Source organism: Nerophis ophidion, linkage group LG05 (genome assembly GCF_033978795.1).
Source record: "Nerophis ophidion isolate RoL-2023_Sa linkage group LG05, RoL_Noph_v1.0, whole genome shotgun sequence".
Classification (NCBI taxonomy): Eukaryota; Metazoa; Chordata; class Actinopteri; order Syngnathiformes; family Syngnathidae; genus Nerophis; species Nerophis ophidion.
Genome location: NC_084615.1, coordinates 37,878,615 through 37,905,881, shown reverse-complemented (window position 1 = coordinate 37,905,881; position 27,267 = coordinate 37,878,615). Strand labels below are relative to the sequence as shown.

The following is a 27,267-nucleotide window of genomic DNA, read 5'->3' as shown; positions in this document are numbered from 1 at the left end:
GCGCCATCTTCTGGCGTGGAGTTTGGCTCGCTCGTATTTTGTGTCATGATAAAATACAATGTATTATTTTGTGGCCGTCTTTAAAATCAAGAAAATTAAAATAAAAACACCCGTACTAAGCCTGTTGGTAATAAAATGCTAAACGCTTCCAATATAATCCGTACATGTTTCAGTTTCAGTTTATTTCGAACATGCATACGATACAAAGCATCACATATTCCCAGTTGTTTCATTACAGGAAAGGAGTAGGAAGAAGCTGAGTTTATTTAATCCTACCCCTTTTCATACCATAGCAATTTTATCTAATTTCCCTGTAGTCTGTAACATAACAGATAATAAACAATAAATAAATAATATACCATTTTAAGTAAACAAATATCAAATACATAAATAACTTTTGTCTCCAAAAAAAAAAAAAGGATAAAAATGTTCATCATTATTATTGTTCTGTGTACTTTGTGAACACTTGCAGTTTGAACAGTCTCTTAAACTGAATCATTGTGGTGCTTTGTTTGATTTTTTTGGTTAATTCATTCCATAATTTAATTCCACATACTGACATGCTAAATGATGTCCAAGCATATGAATGTTTGAAATTTTATTTTCCTCTAAGGTTAAAAAAAAGGTTATATTTCTCCTCTTTTGTTGAGAAGAATTGTTGTACATTATTGGGTAGTAGGTTATAGTTTGCTCTCTACAAAATTTTAGCTGGCGAGTCATATTTCTCGAAAACCTCGTAAACGTTACATTTATTGGGTGTAATTCCATTACATTGAGCACAAATTATTGGAACAACATGAACTCAAAACGGCATCTGTAGTGTTTTGATCAGCCATTCAAACATAAAAGCCTGACACCTAGTGGTCGGCATTATGTAGTGTAGCTCCTCTGCTACATATTATATCGCTTATTCTTGATAGGGTCACAGACATTAACCTCATGGATGTATTTGAAAAGCTTTCTTTGGACCCAAATATACCTACCAATAAAGTGTATCCAACATGCATTACTCACTCAAGTATTTTTCTCAATATTATTTGAAGAAACACTAAAAGATCATATTTGTAAAAACACTTTATTACGATCATAACTAACTTTCCATGCGCACGCACACACAAACATGTACATATATATATATTATATATATAGTACTACATTATGCCAAAATACAAAAGCATGATAAAAGGCAGACCTTTGTTGTTGTTGTTGTTGTTGTTGAACTAAACGGACAGATTTACAAATATTTGGCTGGCTTCATTCAAAATCTGCGATGCTCTGCAGTAAAATAAAAAAATTAAAAAAACACCTTAAACCTTGACACAAACCAAGTAGTGCAACACGTGTGATGGCAGTTTCAACTCAGACTTTGGCAAAGTCATGTAAACATTGTTCTTTCTCTGAGCAACTAAACAATTGTATGTGTGATCACACAAATCTGACCTGGTTTTCCCCTAACACATCATAAGGGGAGTGTTAGCTCTTACTATAAACACACAAAAAAGACAGTGTCAGTCCGACATCCTTTGGTAATTATTAAAATCCCTTACAAGTTGTTTTGGCAAAGGTGGCGATTTAGTAGAGTTAGAGGCGAGCTGTGGCAGCTTTGTGAGTAGGCAGCTTTCCTCCTGCACAAAGATACAGTGTGTTTATGATCTATTTATCATTTGTTTGAATGACATTAAGAACTTGATTAACCGGCTTCTTACCTAAAGTGTCTTCCAGAGAGTTGACCATCACCTTGCTGACACTCAGGGAGTCTTGCTGCGGACTGGGGAAAACATTATGGAAGAATTATTAGATATTTTGTATGTTCTTACACTTTAAGGATTATTTTTTGTCCATGAGACACTTTCACATATAAAAGTTCCTTTTCTTAAAGAATTTCAGACTATCATAAAAAGAAACTATCACGAATCATACTGACATAAAATGTAAAGTATATGATATGATTTGTTTGTCCGGGTAAAATCTGATAGATTTGGTACAATATTTCCACTGGAACAATTCTCTAATAATGATGTACAGATTTTAGTATAAATAGCGATGTGAATATTAAAGATAGAAAAATAAATACAAACAAATGAAAATACATACATGCACAAGCACGCACACAATATATAATAAATATTCTCAAATATATATAAAGTTCCAGTAAAAATATTTCTATTAAAAAAACAAAAACAAAAACAAAAACATTTAAAAAAAATATTTTGTCAAAAAATGATATTAGTTAGAAAGATATCCTAATATGTGTTGCACAGTTTGTTATTGTGTCCATCCATCCATTTTCTACCGCTTATTCCCTTTTTGGGGTCGAGGGGGGCGCTGGCGCCTATCTCAGCCACAATCGGGCGGAAGGCGGGGTACACCCTGGACAAGTCGCCACCTCATCGCAGGGCCAACACAGATAGACAGACAACAAATACACTCACATTCACACACCAGGGCCAATTTAGTGTTGCCAATCAACCTATCCCCAGGTGCATGTCTTTGGAAGTGGGAGGAAGCTGGAGTACCCGGAGGGAACCCACGCATTCACGGTGAGGACATGCAAACTCCACACAGAAAGATCCTGAGCCTGGATTTGAACCCAGGACTGCAGGACCTTCGTATTGTGAGGCAGACGCACTAACCCCTCTGCCACCGTGAAGCCCTTGTTATTGTGTATAGTGGATTATTAAACTACAGTGTACTTTTTTAATTTTTAAATGTCTTATTTTTAAATAATTGTATTTTATTCTTTCCCAAATGCATGGACTCAAACAGACTATTGGATTGTAAATACTACATGTTAGTGTTCCTTGTGTACACTGTACAGTATGCACAAGGAGGACACGCGGGTGGAAAAAACGAGCGCACCTGTTGACTTTGCGTAGAGCTCCCAGTCTTAACAGAGCTGCCAGAGCGTTCTTGTGCAGGTCAGAGGACAACGCCTCCAAGTATCTTAGCCTGCCTATGAAACAAACACACTCAATATATACGCTAAATTATGATATGTATGTATTTGTGGTAGATTATAAAAGGACCCATTTAAATGTAAGCAAACCTGCTAGCAGATGTTTGATGATGAACTTGCGTACAGCAGGGATGAAGGACTTCTGTGTCAGAGCCTCAGTGGCCTCCTCACAGAGGAAGCGACAAACAACCTGCAATATTTTTAACATTATTACTTTTAATAAAGATACTTCATTAGAAATGTTTGGAGCTACAAAAGCGCCACAATACCTGGTATCCTTGCAGGAAAGGCTCCAACATCCCTGTGAGGAAACTTAATGTTTTTTGCCCTCTTTCCATGACAATGACCTCCTGCTGGGCCACCTGCAACACTCCGGTCTTCTCCAGCAGGTAGCAGGCCTCCTCGAAATCCTGAAGCACAACACGGTTAGCCCTTGAGTTGTCCTAATTATGTTGGAAATGTCAAGATTGTCTTGTCTTCCCCCCTCACCTGCACGGTGGCTCCGGGACACAGGATGAACTCGTTGGAAAAGACGTTCCTCAGAAAGTGGAAAGTGTTAAAGACGTCCTCTGGGAAAACATCGTGAACAGTTCAGGGGTAAATAATACACATAATTTTTACCCCAGGCAGAGAAGGCGTGGACGGTGGAGGAGGCTGTGGAATCCGAGCGTTTTGGCCAAGAGGAGTAGCATGCAAATTTACCCTGTACACGATTTCAAATATATAGAGTATCTTAATCAAATAAACCTACTTCGGTGCCTCACTAGGATCAATTACAATTTCATTTAATATTCTAAAAGTTAGCTGAACGGTGGCCGCGCAGTCAGGAGATATGGTTTTAAATCTGGTTTTGGGCATCGCTGTGTGTCTATGGCATGTTCTCCCCGTTTTTGATTGATTGATTGATACTTTTATTAGTAGATTGCACAGTTCAGTATATATTCCGTACAATTGACCACTAAATGGTAACACCCGAATACGTTTTTCAACTTGTTTAAGTTGGGGTCCACGTTAATCAATTCATGGTATGCGTTTCTCCGGGTACTCCGGCTTCCTCTCACATTCCAATACTATGCGTTTTAAGAGGGATCCACACAAAGACAATCGCGTTGTTTTTGTCATGATTTTCCCCCTTCAGTGTTGGCTTGATTTTTTTTCATCTCAAAAAAAATACAAGATTCAGAAAATGTTTGTGTTCACCAGTCTTTAGGTTAATTGGAGACTGTAAATTGCCAATAAGTGTGAATGCGAGTGTGAATGGTTGTTTGTATGTGTCAGGCAAGTGGCTGTCGACCAGTTTAGGGCGTACCCCACTTCTCGCCCGAAGTCAGCAGGGAAAGTATGCTCCAGCTTACCCACGACCCTAATAAGGATAAGCGGTATAGAAAAGAAATAGATGGATCATAAAAGTTCCTGAAATTAGCAGGAGAATATGATATACAAAAAGCAGTTTTTAATGTTATGAACCTGTCACTAAGATGTGAAACTTCTTATTGTTCTTGTGACTTACGCTTTTCCCTTGAGGAAGCTGCGTAGATTGCTGAGGCAAGCAGCGCTGGCCGCAGGAAGACATGGAGCGCTTGGTTCCTGTATGAGGCGCAAGAGAGCAAAAGGACTGCCCGGTTCAAAAGAACCTCCTCCGGTGAGGCGGCGCCACCTGAACACACATATGGAACATCACTCTTAAACTGTCAATCATTATTGTTCTGGCCGAAAAGCTGAGACGGGAAGACTAGAAATTGAAATAAAATGTGTGGACAATAGTGTTGCGACGTATGAAAGTAAGTCAAGTTAAGGGGGCGATGTTCCCACCTTTTCAGGTAGAACAGCTTTCATTCTTCTGGAAAAAATTTGGAGTGTTTGTAGACATTCTGCAAAAAACGTCCCCCCAAAGAGCTCCCACAAAGTTGGAAAATCCTAACACTGGATTTCTGGATCTGTAGCAGTGTCGCCACGGCAGGTGATTTTTTTTTTTTCCATTCTAGTCAATGTGTAAGTTTCCATCATCGGCGGATCCCCTGCGCATTGCATCCATGTGCTAAATAAACACAGAGCTTATATTGTTGCTGGCCCTTGCTTGTTGATTAACAAAGCGGATCAATTCAGCTAAAATCTGCTAGAGTGGGACTGGAAGTCACGGACAAATACAAAATAAATGATGTGGTTTACTTTTAAAATGACATACAGTACTTTTGAGTTTTAGGAGGATTGTATTTCACACTTCGAAACATCCTAACAGGCAAACCTGAAGTAAACTTGTCAAAAGGTTTTCAGACGTAATTTCACCTTGTTGACACAAATGGATGAGGAGATGCTGATTCTAGAGGTCAAAATTCAAAGAATCATATTACAGGCATATATCGGACAGCTAATTTGGGTCGCGTGTCAAAGAACCAGCTGATACGAAGGCCGGGGAAGCAGGGGAATGGTTAGCGGGAGTTAAATGAGATGTGTGTATGTGTACGTTGCTCGCTAGGGATTATGTTACTGTTGTGTTGTTTCTTGCTACAAATAAAGAAACAAAACTGAGTAGTTGTTGTACAAGGCAAAACTGTCATCTTTTTTCCACAAGTCAAGTCAAGACGACCGCCTGTGTGTATTGATGGACGGCAAAGCTCGGGACGCGCCAGGGTGTTGCCATTCACAGCCGTTGCATATCTGGAATGGCAGAACCAAATGTAATTGCTTTGGTTCCTCTGGATGGAAAGAAAAACTGTTTGTGGTTCACCACTCCTCTAATGTGGATTCACAAGATCTCCCAAAAAGTTGAAGTTAAAGTACCAATAATAGCCACACACACACTAGGTGTGGTGAAATTAACCTCTGCATTTGACTCATCCCCTTGTTCACACGCTGGGAGGTGAGGGGAGCGGTTAGCAGCTGCGGTGGCCGCGCCCGGAAATCATTTTGGTGATTAAACCCCCAATTCTAACCCTTGATGCTGAGTGCCAAGCAGGGAGGTAATGGGTCCCTTTTTTATTGTTTTTGGAATGACTCGGCCAGGGTTTGTACTCACGACCTACCGATCATAGGGCGGACACTCTAACCACAAGGCCACTGAGCAGGTCGTCCAGCGAGGTTCTTCTGAGCCGCAACAATGCGCATCAGAACGGCGGTGGGGATTGGCGGATGGCGGCGATGTTACATAATGGCGCCGTTCAGAAGCCATTACGCATCCAGTGGAAATCCGGGGTAATACAACCTCTTACTGGGTTATGCATGCATTTAGTAAAAAAACAATAAAAACAAAACAAAAACCTTGTTCCAATGCTAGATGGACTTTCCCGTCTGAGACTCTCACCAGACCTCCGTGTAGGGACAGGCTGGAGGACACGACTTCTAAAGGAGGTAGGTGATCTAAAAGTGACATAATACAAAAAGTTTTCAAATGAATCGGCTCTTTGTCTCCATGACAACAAAGCCATACTGTACCAGGCCAGTGGAGGAAGGCGCCGTACTGCCGGGAAAGGTCACGAAGCCACAGAGCTTTACCGGTTAACTGTTCGAGTGCCATCACCGCTTCCTGACCCATAGCCCCTGCTGTTGCCGCCTGGTTCTGGAGCAACAGTGACGCCAGCAGGACCCACGGCTTCAAGACGGTGTTCTGCTCCTGAGTCCTCACCAGGCTGTAGGCGGCATCGTTGACAAAGCGCTGGGTCTCCATGCTGGGCCTCGCCGGGATGTGTCTGACAATAAGACTTGTTATAAGCAGTGCGTGGACAAAAGTATGGAGACAGAGCCTTAAAAGAATTAATGAGTCAATCAGAGGTTGGACGATTAATCAATTCTTTGTCTAAATACAAGATTTTGGATAACTGTATGCCCAAAAGAACTAAGTAGCCACATAGTTACACCAACATCAAATAAAAAGTTATAGCTGCAGAGTGGGGAACAACAAATTTTTGTCATTTCTCAATACTTTTTGCCTGCTACTAAAACAATGGAGGCAACAATGGGGCGGTTTAGCTCGGTTGGTAGAGTGGCCGTGCCAGCAACTTGAGGGTTGCAGGTTCGATTCCCGCTTCCGCCATCCTAGTCACTGCCGTTGTGTCCTTGGGCAAGACACTTTACCCACCTGCTTCCAGTGCCACCCACACTGGTTTGAATGTAACTTAGATATTGGGTTTCACTATGTAAAGCACTTTGAGTCACTTGAGAAAAAGCACTATATAAATATAATTCACTTCACTAACAGAAACTTCTCGAAAAAAATCTAAATTCATTATTGCTATGTTAAATATATTTTATCAGTGTGTAGACTCGTACCTGGGTGTCAGGTTGAACTGGCAGCGGTCCACTCTGCCGTGCGCTAAACTTCTGACCGACACCGGCTGACCAAAGTAAACATGTATGCTTCCGTAGTCTTCACGCAGGATCTTTCTGGCCTTAAAGAGACCCTGAAAAGGCGAGGAAAACAAAGTGATGTCAGCACAGTTGTTAAATAATTGCTAAAACACTACAAATAATTTTAGCTTTAATAGAATAAAATTATGACGTATAATTGGGGGGGACCCACTGAAGTGGATTCTTTGGGTTTGGGAACGCCGAGAAGCTCTCTTGCGTAGAGCGCTTCCTCCAGGATCCTCTCGTAGCTGATACTGACCGGGACTAGCAACACGTCAAACACCTCCCCTTTGAGGAAAGGCTCCATCACAATGTTCAAAAGGCCTGTGTCAATTTGGCAAAATTATTTGGAATGTCAAAAACAGATTATGTCTTCCACAGATTGTTTTACCTTTGTCTGACTTACCTAACTTTGGAGTTAAAGACTTAGACGTTCGACTCCTAGTTCCCTCTAGGAAAAATTCAACAGGTGCATAGCCATTCTAGACAAAAAAACGTCAACATAAATCAGGGGTGTCTTAACTATTTCCACTGAGGGCAAACACAGAAAAATTAAAGGCAATTTGTGTACATTCAAGATTTTAAAATCGAGCCATTGTACCGTAGGTCAATATATGATAACATCATTGTAGCTTTTTGTTACAGGTGACAAAGTAAATTGATATACTATTTAATAATATAGCTCATTATAAAGTGACCATTCATTTTCAAACCCAATAAAAATGAGCGCCAGGCCTCTAGGCATAAAAATTAGCAGCAAAACATTCCTTGACTAAAAACATAAGCAATTAAATGCAAGAACTGTTACCTTGACGATAGTCTTGACATACTCGGAGAAGACAGCCCAGTAGAGTTGGTTGCCACCAAACGAGCGGCGGATGAAGAAAGCGCCGGACATGCGCAGCATCTCGCCGACAAACTTCATCCCCATGAAGTCTGCGGTATAAAGAAACCATGTTCAATGCTTCCTGTAAGTGCAGACTCGGAGAGCTTCGGTCACAGCTGTTAGATGACCGTTTTTGTTGTGATTTTTAAGTTTTGTCTAAATTGTAAAAACAATTTTTTTTCATGCTATCAGTGTTCATTTTGACAGCAGTTTTTTATTTTAGTTTTAGTAAACGTGTTTTGAACAAAAAAATGCATTTTAGTTTTAGTCTACTTTTTGTCATCTAAATTACATCACATTTTAGTCAGCTAAAATCATAGCATAGTTCAGTCAATTGAAATATAAAGTATAAAATATAAGGCATTTAATGCTCATTTGAAAGCACCTTTATTTAGACTACCTGCAAAGCATTTGTTTAACACAAAAGCAGCATGATATTATAGTCAGGAATTTTCCTACACAGATCAATGCAAATAGATATTTTTCAGGCACTTTTTCAAATTTGTTTATGCCACGTGTCTGGCAAAGCAGGTATGTGTGTGTTGTGAAACAGAGTTACAATGCATGCCTTTGTCATAATTCGTTTATAAATGCGAGAGAACTGTAAGCAGCAAAAACACATATGTGGCAGGGAAAATTTCATCCAGTCATCCATTTTCTACCATTTGTCCCTCTCTGGGTCACGGTTTACCTGGAGCCGTTTGTTTGTTGAAAAATAACAGCCTCAAATAAAAAACATATAAAAAAAACACAGCATCCACTTCTTCTTTTTGCTGCGCCTGTGAGGTAATATTGTTGGACCCCGTTAAAAGTTGTGGTCAAAGTTTAGATTTACCATTAAATAAATGATTATGTGAGGCAGAGAACATTTTTATATTTTTTGTAAAGTAGTAATATGGTATAATTAGCTTTAATTTACAGTTGTGAAGATGTCACAGTGACTCGCCTGCTGATGGCATCATATGGCAGCAAATTACATGTTTCCTCTTCACTTTCTCCCAGGTGTACACTTGTTACGACATGGTAAATGTTAAATGTAGACATTTTTGTTTTGGCGCGGGGAAATCAAGCTTCTTATCTCACAAGGAAAAGCAATTGATAGGCTCTCTTTTGTAACTAAAAAAAAAAACTGGAACCCCCCAACAAAAAACACTTTATGTCTACAGCTTATATTGTAGCATGTTCAAAATGAAATCTACTTTGCTTTGTAAAAAAAAAAAAAAAGGTAAAAATGGATTATACTTTAAAGCTCTTTTCTACCTTCAAGGTACTCAAAGCGCTTTGACACCGTTTCCAAATTCATCCATTCACACACACATTCACACACTGGTGGCGGGAGCTCCCATGCAAGGCGCTAACCATGACCCATTAGGCGTTGTGTCTTGCCCAAAGACACAACGGAGGAGACTGGGATGTCGGAAGCTGGGATCAAACCTGGAATTCTCAAGTTGCTGGCACGGCCGCTCTACCACCCGAAGCATGCCGTCCCCATACATGCAAATAATTCTGTGACTTAATTAAACTCACAACAGCAAAGACAACGTACCCATTCCGGCAGCAATGACAGGCAGGGCGAGGTCGTAGGTGTACATGATGTATGACATGAGCAGGAAGTCCATGTAGCTCCTGTGACTTGGAAGAAGAACCACCGGGTGTTCTTGGATGACCTGCTGAAGCTAACGACAGGTTGATAATTGTTAGCGCAGTAGTTGCCAGCATTTAAGTAGTAGGAACATGGTTGGTTTAAGGCTCACTCTCTGGATTCCCTCCTCATTGACACAGATGCTCCTGTACAAGCGTTTGAAGACCTTGTTGAGGCTATAGGCGAAGAAGCGAATGGTGCTGAGTTGCAAGCGGTGAGCCATCTCCTCTAAGATGCCCGACGCCTCCGCTTGGACGTCCTCCGCCGGTTTCCCCGTCTCTTTGGAAACCTACCGAGGTGAGCAGACAACATCAGTGCAGTTTGCAGGTCTGCCAGAAGCTATAGAACCGCTATTTACCTGATGGATGACATATTGAACATGAGCTGAGTGGACCGTGGTGGTCTTCAGTGCATCTGCTTTGCAGGGCACCAGTCCTTTGTAAAGGACGGGAGTGTAACACTTGACAGCATATCTGAGGTCACTGGATTTCCTCCTTTCCTCCAAAATGTCGTCAAGGTCATCTCTCTTCGTAAGCATCGGATCCCGAAGCTAGGGGAAAATACAGGAAAAAGGTGTACACTGTATTGGTGTGGAGAGTCTTTTTATATTTTTAAAATGGCTGTCTAGAGCAGTGATTTTCAACCACTGTGCCGTGGCACACTAGTGTGCTGTGAAATGCTGTCTGGTGTGCCGTGGGAGGTTATGTAGTTTCACTTATTTGGGTTAAAAATATTTTTGCAAACCAGTAATTATAATCCGCAAATAATGTGCCATTGTTGAGTGTCGGTGCTGTCTAGAGCTCGGCAGAGTAACCATGTTATTCTCCTCAATATCAGTAGGTGGAAGCTGTTAGCTAATTGTTTTGTAGATTTCAAGAACACGTCCCGTGAGACGACAATGGTTTGTCCTAATCACAATATGCTGACTAAAGTGGGAGGCAGCATGCAGGTAAAAAGTGTCTAATGCTTAAACCAAAAATAAACAAAAGGCATTAAAGCTTAGGCGTGGCTATGCAGAACGAAACTAAAACTGAACTGGCGACAAAGTAAACAAATGGCACTGTGACGATCCTGTTCCTGGACTTCTCGAGTGCCTTTAATACTATCCAGCCCCGCCTTTTCCATGACAAACTGGACAGAATGCGAGTGGACTCCTGCCTGGTTGTCTGGATTTCAAATTACCTCACCGATAGGCCACAGTACGTCGAACTGAAGGACATCACGTCTGACACTGTGATCAGCAGCACCGGAGCACCGCAGGAAACGGTGCTGGCCCCTCTTCTCTTCACCCTGTACACCGCTGACTTCTGCTACAACACGGATGACCAGAAGTTCGCGGATGACACAGCCATCAGGGACGGCAGAGAGGAAGAGTTTCGGAGCCTGGTGAGAGACTTTGCTGTCTGGTGCCACTGGAACCTCCTGCAACTCAATCCGTCAAAGACTAAATAACTGGTCAATGACTTTGGGAGGTCGGGTCCAAGGTCACAACCTATTGTGATCGATGGAGTCGAGGTACAGACCGTGGACTCATTCAAGTACCTTGGTGTGTGGGTGGACAAAAAGCTGGACAGGAACCACTTGTACAGGAAAGGACAGAGTAGGCTGTACTTCCTGAGGAGGCTGCGCTCCTTCAACATTTGCAAAAAACTCTTGTGGATGTACTACCAGTCTGTGGTTGCCAGCGTTCTGTTCTACATCGTAGTGTGCTGGGGGGGACAGTATACATCTAAGGACAGCTACAGACTAGAGTAACTGATCAGGCGGGCCGGCTATGCGATCAGAATAAAACTGGACTCACTGGTGACGGTGGCAGAGAAGAGGACTGTAGAAAAACTAGTGAGCATCGTGAATGATGCCAGTCACCCTCTGCATACCGTTATCAGTAGCCAGAGGAGCCTGTCCAGTGCTCGACTGCTTCATACCAGGTGCAGGACTAATAGACTCAAAACTATTTTGTCCCACACGCCATCAGACTGTACAACTCCTCTCTGGGGTAGGGGGGGTTACTAGGATGACAGTGGATGCAAAACAAGAACATATTCCCCAAATATTTATTATTTACTTTTTAAATTAGGTCTCAACTCTGTACACTGCTGCTGGAATTTAAATTTTCCTAAGGGAACTCTCCTGAAGGAATCAATAAAAGTACTATCTATCTATCTATCTATCTATCTATCTATCTATCTATCTATCTATCTATCTATCTAAAAAGGTTGAACAACACTGGTCTAGAGCAGACCTGGGCAAATTAAGGCCTGGGGGCCACATGCTGCCCATTAAGCTTTTCAATCTGGCCCGCCGGACATTCCCAAATTATTTTTTTTTACATCCTTAAAGCTGGAAAGTGCAGCTGCCATTATGATGTCCAGTGATGTTTTCAAATGACCGCGAGTCTTAAACTATACAAATTATCCCAATGGTTGGAATCTGCACTTTTGCCTGATATACTAGCTACTATGGTAATTTAATTAGTTACTATGATAATCTAATTGGGGACTATGGTAATGTAAGTCACAGCAGCTCAGACGAGGCACCAAGCAGTGTGGGTGGGGAGCGTTTCCACAGAGTGTTTCCAGAGCCTGAATGCGGGTGTTAGAGACAGACGTTGAAGGAAATTTTTACAACAAAGTTCTAAAGCTTAGTGATGTATCAGATATACCGTATTTCCTTGAATTGCCGCCGGGGCGCTAATTAATTTAAAACCTCTTCTCACTCCTGCGCTTACCGAAGGCATGCGGTAAAAGTAAGAATGCGCTAAATATTTTAAAACCTCTTCTCACTCCGGCACTTACTAAAGGCATGCACTAAAGATTTGAGTGTGATGTAAGCTTGGACCTTAAATCCTACTGGATCTTCTTCCCTTAATGCGATTTCAAATTACCGGTATTGAAATCAGCCTCCTCCATTTTGAAAATGATGACAGGGGAAGTGTCACTCGTGACGTCACGAGTTTGACCAGGCGGTAATACTAAGCATGCACTAAGTATTTTGCGAAGCGAGTTTGACCCGGCAGTAATTCAAGGCAGGCGCATACTATATGCCCTGCGGGAATTCAAGGAAATACGGTAGGTGTTTTTTTTTTTTTGCTGTGTTTGTTGCATTTTTATTGATTGTAAAATATGTGGATGGAGAGGGGTGTGACATTCATATGTTGTCAATATTTGGGGTTTTATCATTCATAGATAATATTGTAAATCCCACATTCTTTATTTTCATGTACATTACGTGTCTCATTCAGTAAAAAAAAATTGAAATTCCCTTCTGTTTTTAAGGCGTTCTGTCACAACGTTTTTAGCATTCAATTAGACATTATTGTGAGGTTTTGTATTAGTGTTCCTAAAAATAACACCGTCCTCCAGACACATTTTTTTCTCTAAATTTGGCCCCCGAGTCAAAATTATTTGGCCAGGCCTGGTCTAGAGCAGTGGTTCTCAACCTTTTTTTCTGTGATGTACCCCCTGTGAACATTTTTTAATTCAAGTACCCCCTAATCCAGTGGTTCTTAACCTGGGTTCGATCGAACCCTAGGGGTTCGGTGAGTCGGCCTCAGGGGTTCGGCGGAGCCTCCGCCACAGAGGTAAAGACACATCCGACTTATCGTGTAAATAAAAACTTTTCCCAATCGGCGTATTATGGATACCCCCAAACAATGTTGCCTCTAATTTTCCATCTGATTTGCAGGTTGTTTGATTGATCAATTGAAACTTTTACTACCAGATTGCAAAGGACGAGAATACATTATATAAAACAGTACAGTTTACACAGTACAGTACATATTCCGTACAATTGACCACTAAATGGTAACACCCGAATAAGTTTTTCAACTTGTTTAAGTCGCAGGTCCACGTTAATCAATTCATGGTAATGTGTGTAAGGTGTGTAAGTTGTTGTGAGTTCATGCACTGTGTTGGTTTTGTTCTTTGAACAAGGTGATGATAATGCACGGTTCATTTTGTGCACCAATAAAAAAAAATATGACTTTTTCTTGAATTTGAAAAAAACGAACATTTTATTTTTCACTAAAGAAGGGTTCGGTGAATGCGCATATGAAACTGGTGGGGTTCGGTACCTCCAACAAGGTTAAGAACCACTGCCCTAATCAGAACAAAGCATTTTTGGTTGAAAAATAGAGATAAAGAAGTAAAATACAGCACTATGTCATCAGTTTCTGATTTATTAAATTGTATAACAGTGCAAAATATTGCTCATTTGTAGTGGTCTTTCTTGAACTATTTGGAAAAAATATATAAAAATAACTAAAAACTTGTTGAAAAATAAACAAGTGATTCAAATATAAATAAAGATTTCTACACATAGAAGAAATCATCAACTTAAAGTGCCCTCTTTGGGGATTGTAATAGAGATCCACCTGGATGCATGAACTTAATTCTAAACATTTCTTCACAAAAAAAGAAATCTTTAACATCAATATTTATGGAACATGTCCACAAAAAAATCTAGCTGTCAACACTGAATATTGCATTGTTGTATTTCTTTTCACATTACATTACATTCATATTTTTTTTAAGTATTATTCAATAAATATATTTATAAAGGATTTTTGAATTGTTGCTATTTTTAGAATATTAAAAAAAAAATATCACGTACCTCTTGGCATACCTTCAAGTATTAATTGATTGATTAGTAGATTGCACAGTTCAGTACATATTCCGTACAATTGACCACTAAATGGTAACACCCGAATAAGTTTTTCAACTTGTTTAAGTCGGCCCTGCGATGAGGTGGCGACTTGTCCAGGGTGTACCCCGCCTTCTGCCCGATTGTAGCTGAGATAGGCGCCAGAGCCCCCCGTGACCCCAAAAGGGAATAAGTGGTAGAAAATGGATGGATGGAACTTGTTTAAGTCAGGGTCCACGTTAATCAATTCATGCTACAAATATATACTATCAACATAAGACAGTCATCACACAAGTTAATCATCATAGTATGTACATTGAATTATTTACATTATTTACAATCCGGGGGGTGGGATGAGGAGCTTTGGTTGATATCAGAACTTCAGTCATCAACAATTGCATCAACAGAGAAATGTGGACATTGAAACAGTGTAGGTCTTCTTTAGTAGGATATGTACAGCCAGCAGAGAACATAGTGAGTTCAGATAGCATAAGAACAAGTATATACATTAGAAGTACATTTGAGTTGTTTATAATCCGGGGAGATGGGATGTGAATGAAGTACCCCCATTTGAGAACCCCTGGTCTAGAGCCTCCTTTCTAATAATGGTGCCATATATGTCATAGACGCCTGGTACTCTCTGCAACTGATTAAAATAAGTAAATAGCCGCTGGAGGACATTATTTGAACAATATAGTGGTAGACATTAAAAACAAAAAATAACGCAAACTAGGAGGTACCTAATTGTTTGCATTACTTTGGAACCACAGATAAGTTTTGCATACTTGTAGACCAAATTTAAATCATTAGTACACAATGACAACAACACGATAGTGTTATCAAAAGTACACGTGACGTCACATCGCTCTGATTCTCTTCACTTCGCGACTAAAATGAATACTCAAGCGGAATTCCGAATCAAATGTCAAATGCCACACTGACACTGAGAGTGTTAGCTTAGCTTCTCCCTCATCCAAGAATACATACCGAACACGCCACTTTGGATGCCATACTTTGTCCCGCAAGCTCACACCATCCAGCGAGACAAGTGAGATTTACAACACTGTGTATTGATAGAACAATATCGCGATATGGCGAAGTTTTCCAAGGGCGTTAGCCTCTACTTCCGGCATTTTCACACACGGCTACGGGAAGCCGAATAGGACAATTACAACCACCTCGTGACGTCACCGCCCCGAACCCCTTAGGACACGTGCTACGTTTATTTTCTTTATCAAAGACGACCGCTTTCTTCCATAAATTTGCTGTAAAGTTTCACTCAAAATGAAACCCAAAGCGAATAAAAACGAGGATGATGACTGTGTATTTCTGGAACAGGCTTTGGACACATTGTACGACTTCGGTAAGTGTAACCGGTTAGCTAGGTAGCTTGATTGTTGGTTAAATAGTTATCAGAATCGGTTATTCCTTCTCTTTCGTCATTTGTGTAAATGTGACGATTTAACGTAACTGTTGCGAAACTCTTATATCGAGGCAATGAAACGATTGTCACTAAATAAGGTAGTTTGAACGTATTTATGATATAGTCCAGGGGTCGGCAACCCAAAATGTTGAAAGAGCCATATTGCAGTAAAAATACCAAAAACTAATCTGTCTGGAGCCGCGAAAAAAGAAAAGCCGTATATAAGTGTTATAATGAAGGCCACACATTACGTAAGTGTCTATATTAGCTAAAATAGCCTTCTATCAAAATTACTTTAAAAACCATATATATCTGTTATAAAGAAGGGTACAGATGATTTAATTCACACATAAGACACATAGCAAGAGTGGTCCTCAGGTCCTGTTGATCAGGGGCAGTAGCTCCACAGCCACAGGTCCACTATTAACCGCTAATATCACAGTCAAAATGAAAGCTTATTCCCATAGGCCCCAAAAACTGTTAATAATGTTTAGACAAAAGTGTATATTATATATACTATTATATATAGAGTATTTATATAGGTGTGTGTGTGTGTGTATGTATATGTGATGGATATGTGTGTATTTTGGGTATATGCATGTAATTATGTGTCTATACATATGTATTGTATGTATGTATATGTATATATATATGTATGTGTATATATATATATATATATATAAATTGTATATATGTGTATATATAAATGGTATAAATGGGTTGTACTTGTATAGCGCTTTTCTACCTTCAAGGTACTCAAAGCACTTTGACACTACTTCCACATTTACCCATTCACACACTGATAGAAGGAGCTGCCATGCAAGGCGCTAACCAGCTGCCATCAGGAGCAAGGGTGAAGTGTCTTGCTCACGACAAAACGGACGTGACGAGGTTGGTGCTTGGTGGGGATTGAACCAGTGACCCTCGGGTTGCACACGGCCTCTCTCCCACTGCGCCACGCTGTCCCTATGTGTGTGTTGTGTATATATGTGTCTGTATATATGTAAGTGTGTGTGAATGTAAATGTATTATATATAGATAATATATGGCATCTACGCAGCAACCACTGAATTGAATTATATTATATATATTATTGTATTATATATTGTATATATAAATATATATATATATTGTATATGTATAGGGGTGGGACCTAATAAGTTTACTTCTTCCCACTCCTTTTTGAGCCAATCTTGACATCTACAAAAGATTAGTCACATGTAATGTTTTCAATGTAGGTGTAAAAATAATGTATATATATATATATATATATATATATATTTTTTTTTTTCTATTTCATGTCATTCTTTTGTTTCTTTTGCATGGCTCAAAATAAACCATTCATTCATTCATTCAATGAAGGCTACAGATGAAGTAAGTGTCTACATTAGTTGTAATAGCCGACTATTAAAATGGCTTTAAAAGCCGTATATAAGTGTTATTATGAAGGCAACCGATGATGTAAGTGTCTACATTAGTTGTAATAGCCGACTATTAAATTGGCTTTAAAAGCCGTATATAAGTGTTATAATGAAGGCAACACATGACGTAAGTGTCTACATTAGTTGTAATAGCCGACTATTAAAATGGCTTTAAAAGCCGTATATAAGTGTTATAACTGTTTTAGGCACAATACCAATGTGAGCAATTTGCAAATTTGTATAATGCGCAATGTTTTTGCAAAAAATCCTCCCAGCTATATATTTGAATAATGTGTGGTGCACATTTTGCAAATCAAAGGGCGCAAATACATGTTTTTGGTGTCAAAAGAATTTATTAAATACTTATTTAAATCTTTTCATTCGTAGTCGGGACAATATAACTGAGTATTGCCCTCAAATCAGTCCAACCCTAACCCTAACCACTATACAGTGTACAGCCACGACTAAACTACTGACTAAACTACTTCCACAACTTGGTTTACTATTTATAAAATATAATAATGTAGGGTTACTGACTAAACCATCCACAAAATCTTGTCTTAAATCTCGTCTTGCAATATGCAAATTGCTTGCGCACAATGGAAATGACGTGTACTTTGCAAAGTGCGCGAGGTTGGTGAAATGCTTACAACATAATGAAGGCAACACATGACGTTAGTGTCTATATTACCTATAATAGCCTACTATCAAAATGACTTTAAAAGTCTTTTATAGGTGTTATAATAAAGGCAACACATAATGTGTCTATATTATTTATATTAGCCTACTATCAAAATGGCTTTACAAGCTGTATATAAGTGTTATAATGAAGGCAATACATGACGTAAGTCTGTATATTATTTATATTAGCCTAATATCAAAATGACTTTATAAGTCTTATATAAGTGTTGTAATGAAGGCATCACATGACGTAAGTGTCTATTATTAGCTATAATAGCCTACTATCAAAATGACTTTAAAAGTCTTATACAAGGTCGCGGGTTTGCTGGAGCCTATCTCAGCTGCATAATACATTACAAGTAAATAATGACAATTATGAGATTGGAGTAAGAAGTGTTGTGTTGCTCTGTACTTGTCTTCAGGTTGTGTTGCTCTGTACTTGTCTTCAGGTAGTGGAACCAGATCAAAAAAGAGGAAGAAAAATCAAACCATGTGTGAGGAGGAGGAGGTTCTGAAAAGTGATGCAAATGTCTGCAGTGTCAGTGGAGACAATTGTGGAGAGGAGCATTTGACAGAGTTGGACAACACTTTTCAATGTGATGCTACCATCAAGCCTGTAAGACATGTCGAAGTTGTCACCTTTCAGGATCCTGCTAAGAAATCAAGAAGGACCAAAGAGATCCCAGCCGCTGATGAAACACCTGTAAGTTTATGTTTTTATTCTTTCCTTACCCTCATCTGCCACATAATTGGAAACAATTTCCAATGGCTACCGTACCGGTGAAATTAACTGTCTTTTTGTTTCTTGCCATCTTTGTCTCTTTTGGCTTTGCGTCACCTTCCGCAGAAATCCGAGATGATGGAAACCGCCTCATATGATGATCTCGATTTGGAGAAGGTAATTTATCAGGATGTTCTCTGGTTGTGTCAAGCTTTTTCATTGTTTGACAGTGCATTCTGTTGTTAATTATGAGTGTGTTATGTGTGCTAGGCTCGCCTTGAGGTGCATCGTTTTGGAATAACAGGCTTCAAAAAGGAACAGCAGCGTGTCTTTGAGCGGGATCGTGCCATCATGTTGGGAGCCCGTGTAAGAAGACATCAGATATAAATACATTGCGGATGCTGTGTGGTACCTCAAAATACCAGTTCAGTTGGGTCACAACACGAGTATCAACTCAAAACACTAGTATCTTAAATCAACACCACCCATTAAAATGAATTGAAATCAATTTAATTAGTGCTTGCCCCCCTAAAGCAGCACCATTTTAACATGCAGCATGCCTTTCACAAAGAAAAACTAACTTTTAGATAACAAATGTTTAAAAACAATACAATAGATTGGACTGCAAACAACTACAGTTGTTTTATGAAATAATGTACTGTATTTTCTGCACTATAAGGCGCACCTAAAAACCTAAAATTTTCTCAAAAGCTGACAGTGCGCCTTATAATCCGGGGCGCCTTATATATGGACCAATATTGAGCCACAACAGGTCTCACAACTACAGTAAGCAGCCGCCGATTTCATTTTCCCCCGTAGGAGAAGAAGCACGCGGTGCATGCTAGGATATACGACTGCGCCAGGCCGTGCTGTTTCATTTCCATTTGTGTGTTTAAATGTAAAGACCCCAAAATGGCTCCTATTGAAAGACATGATTTCAGGAAAGCAGGAATTGTCACTGAACTGCTAGACAACAGCAGCGACACTGACTCCATTAACGACGTCTTGAAATAGTGCAAAGCAATAACAATATATCAATAACTCAACGTTGCTCAAACGTTAATGTCACACAACACAACACACTAAACGTGTAAAGCTCACTTTATTAAGTTATTCCTCACCCACAAAGTGCGCTTCTTCTACGGTAATCAGCCGTCTACCTTATTTTCCCTCGTAGAAGAAGAAGCGCGCGGTGCATGCTGGAATATATGACTGCGGGAGGCGTGCCGAGTTTTAGCTCAAGGCGATCAGTCACACAGTAGAACACGGGAATAGAGCAGCAGCGAAATAATTTAACATTAACAGGAGCGACACTGACTCGTTTAATGACGACTTAGACGAGACGGAGCCGGGCATTTTGAATGCCCTATTCGCCCAACTGTTTGATTCGAACACTGAAGAAGAAGAAGAATTTGAGGGATTGTTATTATTGTTTATGCTGTACATGGACGTGTTTGAGTGATGGAGCAGAGGGCAGAGTTGACAGAAAACGATATGTATTTCTGGGTACCAAGGGTAATGCTTGATCATGCAGTTTGTAGAGTCAGGCATCAGCAACTTCTCTATATTTCAATGGATAAATGTCCGCCGTTCAGAAGTTTGGCATCTTTGCCTGCATGGTTCGGAGGCTGGCTCCTGCCGGGTTGGCTACACGGTAGCACATGTTTTTAATGTTGTTTTTTATTTGGTCGTCCGCTTCTTTTAGCTGTTCTCCTTTGCACTCGCTTTTTCCCGTTTTGGTGGCTTGAGGTCAGTAGGGTGGGAAAATACATCTCCAATCCCAAATTTAATTTCGTATCTTAAAGCATGACAAAAGGCCGAGAGGTAGCTTTTTTTTCAAAATAGTATTACATTGGGGCACTCGTATGTTGAGGTACCACTGAATTTTCTAAAAAAGAGATCTGACTAACTGTGGTTGTTTCTCACATTCCGCTCAGCCTCCTAAGAAGGATTACGTCAACTACAAGGTACTGCAGCAGAAAATCAAAGACAAGAAGATAAAGGCGAAAGAAGAGGTCCAGCCGGTAAGACCCTTAAACGTTCAAAAAATAAAATTTTAATTCATGGATGACAGTTAAATTCATGTTATCTTTTTTTGCTATGCAGGACCTAAAGAAAAAGAAGAAGAGTCACAGGTGTGTAAACAGTTTCCCTCCTTGAGATATTTTAAAGAATGTTTATTGCAAGCTTTATTAGCAATTTTTAAACCTCTAATGCTATTTTTGAAAAGTGCAATATAGATAAAGATTGACTGACTTCATACTTTGTAGCTACTCCAAGACCATTTTTTACCTAATTGTACAAGTGACATCGGCAATTTTTGGGCTGGCATGCACCTTACATCACTTTTTCACAGGCTTTTCAAAAGATAAAAATTTTTCACTTTGTCGCCTGTATGCGTAATTGTTTATAAACACTAAAGTAAAGCTCCAGTTTTTGTGCATAGTGTTTCTCTTCAAAGTAACATCACCAATTACTTGCGTGGCTTGTATATTACAGCATTTTCAGTCGTGTCTTTACTTTGTCTTCAAATAAGTAAATATATACAATAGTGCAGTAGTACTTGTCACACTAAGAGCATCTCAATGGCTAAATCATACATCCATGTGTGTCCGTCTCCAGCAGGGACAAGAAGAAGACCACATCAGGTTCCTCATCAGCTCCCACGGGCCAAGTGGGCCGATTCAAAAACGGAATGCTGATTCTCAGCCCCAAAATGATCCAGACTATCAAGGGCAAAAGAATGCGAAAATAAGGTTGGTACGACGTCATAACAGTCCACGCCTATAGAAGGGAGGAGCGTTGCGGTGCTTGTACACAGCATGGTTTTTCAATAATAGGGGTCCATTTAAGTGTCTTGAAAATTGTTGACATGTTTGCAGGAAGAGTTCTGTCTTCATCATGGAGCAGGAGAAAATACATTCATTTCTGTTGTGAGTAGAGAACACATGACTGGTGTGAAACATCTCATCAGGAACGTGAAGTGAATGCTTTGCCACTCACCTAAACCCAGGTGAGATCGCATCAGACATGGACAACAAAGGGAAACCACTGGATACACGTCGCATGGGGACAAGCATGCCATCCAAGCTAATTTTACCTCCCAATTGTGTTAAATGTCGTCACAATACATTCACAATCAACCACCTGTACCTCAGTGGTTATATGCTGGCTAACTACTAAAGGGCAGAGGATTTACTGCTTTGCTCACAAGGACATTACCTGGGATTTTTCAAGCTGGTTGTTGGAATCAAACTGATTCAACGTCACAAATGGACAATGAGGACAAACAAGTGTGACAAAACAAAGTGGACACGAAAAAGACTTAATGTTCACTATTTGTGAGAGTCAAATTCTACAATGTATCTGCTGACTCTGCAGGAGATGCTGCAGAGTTAGCCTTATTTCAAGCAATGCACCACGCTAGACATATTACTTTGTCATCATGGGTAATATATTTCTGTTTTATAAACGACAAAAAATATATTTCCTTTGTGTAGGTGTGTACACTAAATGATGGTTGTATACAATCCAAGTAGTCCTTGCCTGGCAAGAAACGAGGAGGGCTAAATGAGGGAATGGGATTGTTTACAGAATGAACATAAAGTAAATGCTAATCAAGCTCCTTATTTACATCACTTTGCGGAAATTCTGAACACTGTTTAGAAAAAGTGATGAATATCAACCAAAGCTACTTCATGACAGTCAACAAACAGATGTGGGTGATGCAAGAAACAAACATATACATGTTATTGATAAAAGTATGTACGTACTCGCTAAATATAAATAATTTAAAGACAGGAGGGCCAAGAATCTGGAAAAATGACGATCATTGTTGTCCTCTCCAGTATTTAGGGCTCAAAAGGTTTTTAATAACTCAATATTCTAAATGAAAATATAACATGGACAGTTTTTATTATAATTACTTTTTATATTATTTATAATTAGTCAATGTTTTCACAATTACCCTTTTTTCTTTGGTACATATTAGTCAATAATTTATTTGACTGCAACTCTCCTGTTGCATTGCTTATGTTTTCTACTCATATTTAATATTTCAAGTGAATTAAAAACTTCCAGCATTAATTGTGCGCTTTAAAAGTATTATGTTAGGTATTCCCTCCTCCTTCCCCATACGATGATAGCTCTGCACTGAGTGTTCTGGAGGAGGGAGGTGTGTGGAGCTATGAGTGTATGGGTGCTAAGGTCAAGCCTGTGGCCTAAAAAGGCAGCAGTGGCAAGCAGCGGCTCTAAGAATAACCTAGATGATGCACGTCACAAACACTGTGTGAATGTGGTCGTGGATTGGATTGGATTGTTTTTTATCAACCAAACAACATTCAGTGTCTACATGAGAGTTTCAATGACTTTGATTTAGAAGTGCAGTCAAGCTGCTGTTGTCACCATGTGACGTTGTCATAGTAGCTGCTGGGACGAGACGACATCTTACTTGCCCCTCCCAAAATCTAATTTTGTCGTACTGGGAGGGGGCTGGGTTCAGTCTGAGGCAGCCCCAAAGGGCAAATACACCCTCATCCCGGTCTCCGTCTGTGCCACCAGCCCCTGGACCACCTTGTTCCAGCTTGCAACCATCAGGTTGTGTTGTCTCGCGGGGGAAGAGGTGAAGAATGCCAAGTTTTGGAGGCAAAGAGTGAAACACACACTTTGGATTAAACGCTGGGATTAAATCTCACACAGAAGGGAACTTTTAATGACGACTTTTAGCTGAAAGCAATGACTGAAGCAGAAGGTAACGTATGTAAAGTTAGCATGAACATCCGTGTGTGAAGGGTAGTTAGCATGATTGAAAGTGTCTAAAAATATGCTGCTATCATATATCGTCTATTTGTAATGCAGGAGCCTGGCAGCGGCTACACAGGCGTATGCAAGGACCAACACATTAAAAGTAAAGCCTTTTGCCTTGAAGCGTATCCAATGATTCGTTATGCTCCTCTGTCTTTATGTCCATGGTGGAAGTAAACACTTGTCATGGAGGTGTACTGTATGTGTTGCTGTCATTATGTTTCTTCTTTCCAGATCACACAATAATTGATGCAGGATACACACAAACTCCTTTGTAAACGATTTCACACTTTTGAGTCAGTCATGTCTTCTTTTATTGACCGATCCATCCGAGTATTGACACTTTTGCAAAGGCTGGACAGTCTTTCGTATTTGAACTGAAAAAATGGGGGATGTTGCAGTAGTTTACAATAGTTTTGGCCATTGTATTGTTGATGTGTTTGTTTATTAATACATTTCGCACACCATATATGTGTCCAACACAGTCACATGACTCTCATACATCACATTTTAGATGTGTGTAGTATTGCTTTTCAATAGGACGTTGCCAGCTGGTGGCCTAACTGGCGCAGTGCTGCTAATTTTTGTGGAATTGTGATTGGAGAGGGAAAGGTATCAAAAACACCTGAAAACATGTATCTGCTCTTTGTCATGTACTGCAAATGTGTCTTAGCTTAAGGTTGAGCTGTTAGCAAATTATATCAAAGCGCTAGATTCCATGGATGAGCAAGAATTCAAAAGCAGAAACAAAATGCTAGTTAAAAACGGACTGAAGGACAATAACGTAGGTATTAGTAACTTGTATGTTCAGCTTGCAGAAATGCTAAGCTAATATGATACAGTTTTAGTTAAATCTACAATTACATCAAAAAAACTAAAGCTAGTTTGGAATTTGTTTAAAAAAACATTTCAGGTGAAGCATGAGGTTTGATTGATTGAGACATTCATTAGTAGATTGCACAGTACAGTACATATTCCGTAAAATTGACCACTAAATGGTTAACACTTGAATAAGTTTTTCAACTTAAGGCGGGGTCCACGTTAATAAATTCATTGTAAGTGGTGACCTGAACCGCAACTGTGAGCTACTAATACAATAACAACATGTTGGCATACAAATGATGACATAATAATGACATGTTTTGGAAAATACGCTAACTTGTCTTAACATGTAAGGATTAACTCGAAGTTGAAATAGCAGCCTAAATATTGCAAAATGGTGTAAACTAGGAGGTTAAATTGGCTTTAACGTGTGCAATGTTTTTGAGGTATTAAAAGACGCTGAGTCAACACTGATAAGAAATTCTACAAAGTGTCTTGCTCGCTGAAGAAATGGAAACATGGAGTATGAGGTCTAAAGACTTTTTTTTAGCCTTGTTAAGGGAATGTTTTGACTGCTTGGTTCAATTCTAGGCAGATCAGAGTGTCTTCCACAAAGCTGACAAGTGTTGTCCTTAAAAGGAAGACTCTAGCATGGAAGGATTATCAAACCATTGAAGGAGGAAGAGAACAATGTAGGGCTAAAAAAGGTTTTGATGAGTGCTAATGGTGTGACATAAAGGGTCAGAAGCCATAATTGTTGATAAAATTATTGTTAGTGGCTTCTACGTTTTAGCTAATCCCCTCGTCGATGTCCAGTGAACATGAACGTCAAAGTGTGAGTGCCTTGAGGCTACTGAAGCCTCACTTGGTGTCATGTGGCGTCCTTCAGCTCATCAAAGTTGTGAGGCCTCGAGTTAGTGTGTGTTCTGTTGTGTTGCCGCTAAGCCGTTTGAGTCAGCAATCGCGACGCCAACGCCAGCTGAGGAGAATCAACAGGTGGACAAAGATCTTTTAACACTTTAAGTAACTTCCATGTTGCTGCTCTTGTCCATCACATAGCTTAAACTAGGAGATAGACAACAACTATACAGTACCTTATTGTAATGGTCGTCAAGCAGAGTTATTATTTAAACACCGACCTGCAAACAGTTTTTTCTGTAGTCCTGCCCAAGTGAACCCATGTTTCTCCTCAGCGAGGTCGTCCTCCACAACCACCACCATGGTTATTGACGGTAAGAACGGAGACGCCGGAGCTCCGTCCGTCCACCTGTCCAAGAAGACATTCACCGATGACTTGTACTCAACATTCAGCTCGCCTCTGGCCTGGATCCTGGTTCTGGCCCTCATCATCACGTGGTCGTGTGTCTTTGTCATCATGTTTGACCTGACCGACTACAAAACAATCTCAGGTAAAATCTTAAGTCCAGCTGGCTCATCATTATGACCTACTCGCAGCTGAAAACACTAACACTCATTGTCTATTCACAAATTATACTTACCTAAACACAATGGAACATAACATGAATCACCAAAATGATTCCCGAGCGCGGCCACCGCTGCTGCTCACTGATCCCCTCAGCCCCCAGGGGGTGGAACAAGGGGATGGGTCAAAAGCAAAGGGTAATTTCACCACACCTGGTGTGTGTGTGATTATCAGTGATACTTTACATTAATGGTGTTTTAATGTCACTTAGATCCTGTTATGTACAAATTATCTGTTATAAAAGTTTGTTTCAAAAAGTGCATCATTGGGAATTAGCAAGCAGGCTCGCTTCTTGTACATACTCGCCACTTTAAAATGAACTTTTTTATACTGTTTTAAACTGATTACCTTGAATTTTGTAGATTTTTAAATTATTTTCTATTGTTTCGCCACTGTTACTGAATAGGATGTTTTCTCGATCATCTATCATCAGTATAGCTTAGCTGCCATGGCTTATGCCAGTGTGACGTAATTACTAGCAGTCCATCATAAAACTGGAAATCAAACTCTTTATCTACATTGTTTGAATTTTAGAGTCTTTTTAACATTTTATTTTGGTTATATATCAATGGTGAACTGACAGACATAAGTAATCTTGCTTCTTAGTTCCGAAAAGCGTTGGTGATTCAAGACTTACTTCCTGTCATAATTCTTAAACTAAGCCAACTTAATTGTTGTTGCAGTTATACCGACTTTTATTTAGCTAAAAATAACAGCTATACAGAACAGTGGCGGCTGCTGGTCTTTCAATCAGCGTAGGCTAATTTTCAGCTACAGTACAGTACCAAACACGAGTAAAGTTTCAGTAACAGATGCAATATGGAAAGCTAGACTTTACAGAGAAAACGACACTTAAAGAATTGTAAAATGTTCCATTTCAACTCGGAACAACGGAATGAAACTTGGAAAAATGCTCTGACAGTGGTTTACATTTCATGATCGCCGATTCGCTCATTTTTCTGTCAAAGAGTGGTTCAGCCTCAGACAGATCAGTCATAATGCAGAAGCCCTGCTTCCAGGCCAGCAGAGGCCAAGCCCGTTCTCATTCACTAGATGCTTGGGGTCCGATGGGGGGTCCAAAGCCGAGCATTTATCCTATGACTGTCTAGTTTGGCTGCAATGGAACAACCCGCTCTTTCTCCCTCATTTCTTCAACACTGTTCAATGCACTGTGACGCTACCACAAAGCAGTAGAAAGTTTCGTCAGCTGTTGCGAAAGTAACTGATTCTGAACAAAAGGGGAATGCATTCTTGCACACTTTTAGTCAATAAAATGTAAACACAAAAGTACATATTTAACCACTTATTTTTGGGATATTTTAAAAGCCGAGCTTCCCTGACAGTTTTGGAGCAATTGCGACTGATATATAAAGTTTTTAAAGCCGAGAGTATTAGGTTTATTATGTTTTATTTGATACTCACTGAACTGAAGTCTCATGATCAG

The 27,267-nt window shown here is 39.8% G+C and overlaps 3 protein-coding genes across 12 annotated transcripts in view; 2 read left to right on the top strand and 1 right to left on the bottom strand.

Annotated features, from left to right (window-relative positions):
• Positions 1 to 1,056: 1,056 nt before the first annotated feature.
• gnpat (glyceronephosphate O-acyltransferase) lies at positions 1,057 to 15,629 on the bottom strand. The gene is made up of 17 exons (XM_061900794.1): positions 15,457 to 15,629; positions 10,187 to 10,378; positions 9,941 to 10,117; positions 9,733 to 9,862; positions 8,109 to 8,236; positions 7,707 to 7,782; positions 7,473 to 7,624; positions 7,223 to 7,353; positions 6,389 to 6,642; positions 6,215 to 6,313; positions 4,467 to 4,613; positions 3,446 to 3,525; positions 3,226 to 3,366; positions 3,047 to 3,146; positions 2,860 to 2,953; positions 1,707 to 1,768; positions 1,057 to 1,625 (listed from the first exon to the last, which is right to left on the bottom strand). Exons 1-17 carry the CDS (start codon positions 15,478 to 15,480, stop codon positions 1,582 to 1,584), a joined length of 2,031 nt encoding a protein of 676 aa, XP_061756778.1. The 5' UTR covers positions 15,481 to 15,629; the 3' UTR covers positions 1,057 to 1,581.
• On the top strand, positions 15,604 to 22,245 carry lg05h1orf131 (linkage group 05 C1orf131 homolog). Its single transcript, XM_061900795.1, has 8 exons — positions 15,604 to 15,832; positions 18,444 to 18,697; positions 18,842 to 18,892; positions 18,986 to 19,081; positions 20,653 to 20,739; positions 20,822 to 20,850; positions 21,338 to 21,471; positions 21,598 to 22,245. Exons 1-7 carry the CDS (start codon positions 15,754 to 15,756, stop codon positions 21,468 to 21,470), a joined length of 729 nt encoding a protein of 242 aa, XP_061756779.1. The 5' UTR covers positions 15,604 to 15,753; the 3' UTR covers position 21,471; positions 21,598 to 22,245.
• A 137-nt stretch (positions 22,246 to 22,382) lies between these two features.
• The window catches only part of LOC133553039 (triadin-like), a 30,248-nt gene continuing 25,363 nt past the window's right edge, over positions 22,383 to 27,267 (top strand). For 9 of the 10 annotated variants that reach the window (XR_009806826.1, XM_061900790.1, XM_061900788.1 and 6 more), the window contains exons 1-2: positions 23,552 to 23,621; positions 25,534 to 25,749. Coding sequence is in view for 9 of the 10 variants with exons in the window: in XM_061900790.1 (XP_061756774.1) it covers positions 23,567 to 23,621; positions 25,534 to 25,749 (271 nt within the window). In the remaining variant the exon portion in view is untranslated. Of the gene's footprint in view, positions 23,466 to 23,551; positions 23,622 to 25,533; positions 25,750 to 27,267 lie in introns of those variants that run through there. The other variant, XM_061900787.1, reaches the window with a different exon arrangement.

What these genes read in the sequence shown, in the direction of transcription:
- lg05h1orf131 (XM_061900795.1), top strand. Translation starts at nt 15,754, where the DNA reads ATGAAACCCAAAGCGAATAAAAACGAGGATGATGACTGTGTATTTCTG. An exon ending in CGAAAGAAGAGGTCCAGCCG is followed by an intron (nt 20,740 to 20,821) that starts GTAAGACCCTTA and finishes TTTGCTATGCAG; the next exon opens with GACCTAAAGAAAAAGAAGAA. An exon ending in AAAAAGAAGAAGAGTCACAG is followed by an intron (nt 20,851 to 21,337) that starts GTGTGTAAACAG and finishes GTCCGTCTCCAG; the next exon opens with CAGGGACAAGAAGAAGACCA.
- gnpat (XM_061900794.1), bottom strand. Translation starts at nt 15,480, where the DNA reads ATGGCATCCAAAGTGGCGTGTTCG. An exon ending in GTCCCGGAGCCACCGTGCAG is followed by an intron (nt 3,367 to 3,445) that starts GTGAGGGGGGAA and finishes GTTGTGCTTCAG; the next exon opens with GATTTCGAGGAGGCCTGCTA. An exon ending in GCTCTACGCAAAGTCAACAG is followed by an intron (nt 1,769 to 2,859) that starts GTGCGCTCGTTT and finishes TGTTTTCCCCAG; the next exon opens with TCCGCAGCAAGACTCCCTGA.